Source organism: Octopus bimaculoides, chromosome 4 (assembly GCF_001194135.2).
Source record: "Octopus bimaculoides isolate UCB-OBI-ISO-001 chromosome 4, ASM119413v2, whole genome shotgun sequence".
NCBI classification, from domain to species: domain Eukaryota; kingdom Metazoa; phylum Mollusca; class Cephalopoda; order Octopoda; family Octopodidae; genus Octopus; species Octopus bimaculoides.
In genome coordinates, this window is record NC_068984.1 from 108,554,956 (window position 1) to 108,557,310 (window position 2,355).

At 35.7% G+C, this 2,355-nt stretch overlaps 1 protein-coding gene across 1 annotated transcript in view; it reads left to right on the forward strand.

Annotated features, from left to right (window-relative positions):
• The window catches only part of LOC106876787 (zinc finger protein 236), a 67,513-nt gene that overhangs the window by 14,097 nt on the left and 51,061 nt on the right, over nt 1–2,355 (forward strand). The window contains exons 4-5 of the mRNA XM_052967663.1: nt 198–334; nt 1,890–2,017. Of these exons, the coding sequence (XP_052823623.1) occupies nt 198–334; nt 1,890–2,017 (265 nt within the window). The remainder of the gene's footprint in view (nt 1–197; nt 335–1,889; nt 2,018–2,355) is intronic.

Below are 2,355 nucleotides of genomic sequence, written 5' to 3' on the forward strand. Positions count from 1 at the left end.
CTCATCTTCCTCTGCCCCCGCCTCACTGCCATTGCATATCTTGTTCCTAGTCATTACTTTATTCAAACCTTAATTCTAAGTTGTTTTCAAATGAGTCACAGTATACAGCTTTGAAACTGATTCCTTTGAATTCTTGTCTCTTAAATTTAACCCAATTTTTAAAATTTCTTCTTTGTCCGTTTTCTTCATCATCTCAGAGTCAGTTGGACAAACATATGCAAGAACACAGAGAAGAACATGGTAACAACCGTTCATACACCTGTCGACAATGTTCACAAGAATTCGCCAAAATCACTTTACTACGGGAACACATGAAACAACACTATCGCATCAAGTAAGAGAATCATTATACCAGTTGCATTTCTTGTGCCATCAGTCAAACCAAATGTCTTTATCTTCTGTCGTTTACCTGTTTCAGTCATTGGACTGTGGTCATGCTGGGGCACTGCCTTGAAGGGTTTTAGTCAAACAAATCAACCCTAGTATTTATTTTTTAAAGACCAGTACATATTCTGTTTGGCTGCTTTTGTGAAACTGCTATGTCACAGTGATATAAACAAACCAACACTGGTTGTCAGGTGGTGGTAGTAGGAGACATGTACAACAGAAACTGAAAAAAGTCCAGCGTGTCAGTGCTTACCTGTTTCAAAGTAAGGTAGTATTTCCTCATGACCAGACATGTTTTTGTGGAAGATTTGAAACAAAGAACATTGCTTGCATGACAATGATATTCATTTGCGACTATCATACAATGTCAAGACAAGGGGAGAGTAACACACATCATACATATGACAAGCTTCTTTCAGTTTGTCTTTAGGAAATCCATTCGCAAGGCCTTTTTCAGCCTGAGACTATAATAATAGACACATGCCCAAAGTACCATATAGTGGGACTGAACTGGAACATGTGCGGTTGGGAAGCAAACTTCTTAACTATAAAACCATGCTTGCACCTACTACCTTAGTTAAAAAAAAAAGACATGTATAGTTTACTACTGGAGATATAAAAAGATGGGTGGTCATGGTTAGAATGTCTGCTTAATGAGGGCTATATTGGAGCTAAACATCACCACCAATAATTTACAGAAGAAATTACATCTAGCTAGCTTAATCTGGGATATAAAGTTCTGTGTGTTGGTCAGAGACATGGCAGAGTGCTGGTTTAACCCTTTAGTGTTCAGATTACTCTGTTAAATGTAATACTTTTTCACTCAAATTGTTTTGAATTAATCATGCATTATGTTATAGCTTTGAGGTTTCAATGATATGATTGTTTATGTCACTGTAGGTTAGGTGTGAGAGGCTAGATATGGCCAGTTTGAATATAAAACATGTAGAATATTTGGGCCAGATATGGCCAGTTTAAACACTAAAGGATTAAATGTGTGAATCTCTAATGTCTCAGCTGGTTGTGTGGTTCTCTGCAGCTTTGACCAATTGTATTGGTCATACACTTAGCTATTTCAAAGGAGCAGAGGCTGTTGTAGTAGTGGTAAATGCAAACAGAGGGAAGACACTGCTTGTCAAGTTGGGCAATGTTCTGAAATTACACATTTTCATGAAGGATTACATAAATCTTTTTGGTCCCTGAATACAGTGCAGAAATAACATGATACTTCAGCTGGTAATTTTGTCAGAAGTTGACTTAACCAGCTGTGATTCTCGAAAAATAAAATAACATTTGTAACTAATTTGATAGCTGGAATATCCCTGACGACTTGTATTCACATTGTATTGTGCAGGCCTGTGTATAAATTCAAGTTCAGTATTGCAGGCTGATAAAGCACTGGTTGATTTTAAGGGCTTTCTTGCTACTTAGGACCATCAACTGTCTACATTGTCAGACTTTTTATCTCTTTTGATATTCTTTCAATAAATTCTGTTTTGTAGATCTTCACTCTCTCATCGCTCATACAAACGCAACATCGATAGGTCCAGTTTCAATCATAAATGTGATCATTGTGGCAAATCTTTTCAGAAGCCAAGTCAAGTAGAACGACATATTCGTATTCACACAGGTAAGTTACTTGATATTATCAAAAAAGCTGTTACCTTTTTTTTTTTTTTGAACCTTTGGACAAAGAATTTGGGATGTAAAATTATTTCTTTGTGGTTTTGACTCAACTCATGTGGTATAGCAAATTCTAAAAAGATTCAAACTCAAATACCACAAAAGTCTTTCAATAAACATTTTGTTTTGGAAAGAACATAGGTGAAGAGATGCATTGTTTTCATTTTGATGTACTCTGTGAACATCAACATGAAAGCAAGAAAATAGAGCTGTTAATTTTTGTTCTGATAATTTCTTGTTTCACACTCCAATCACTGGATGGTATATATATATATATATATATAT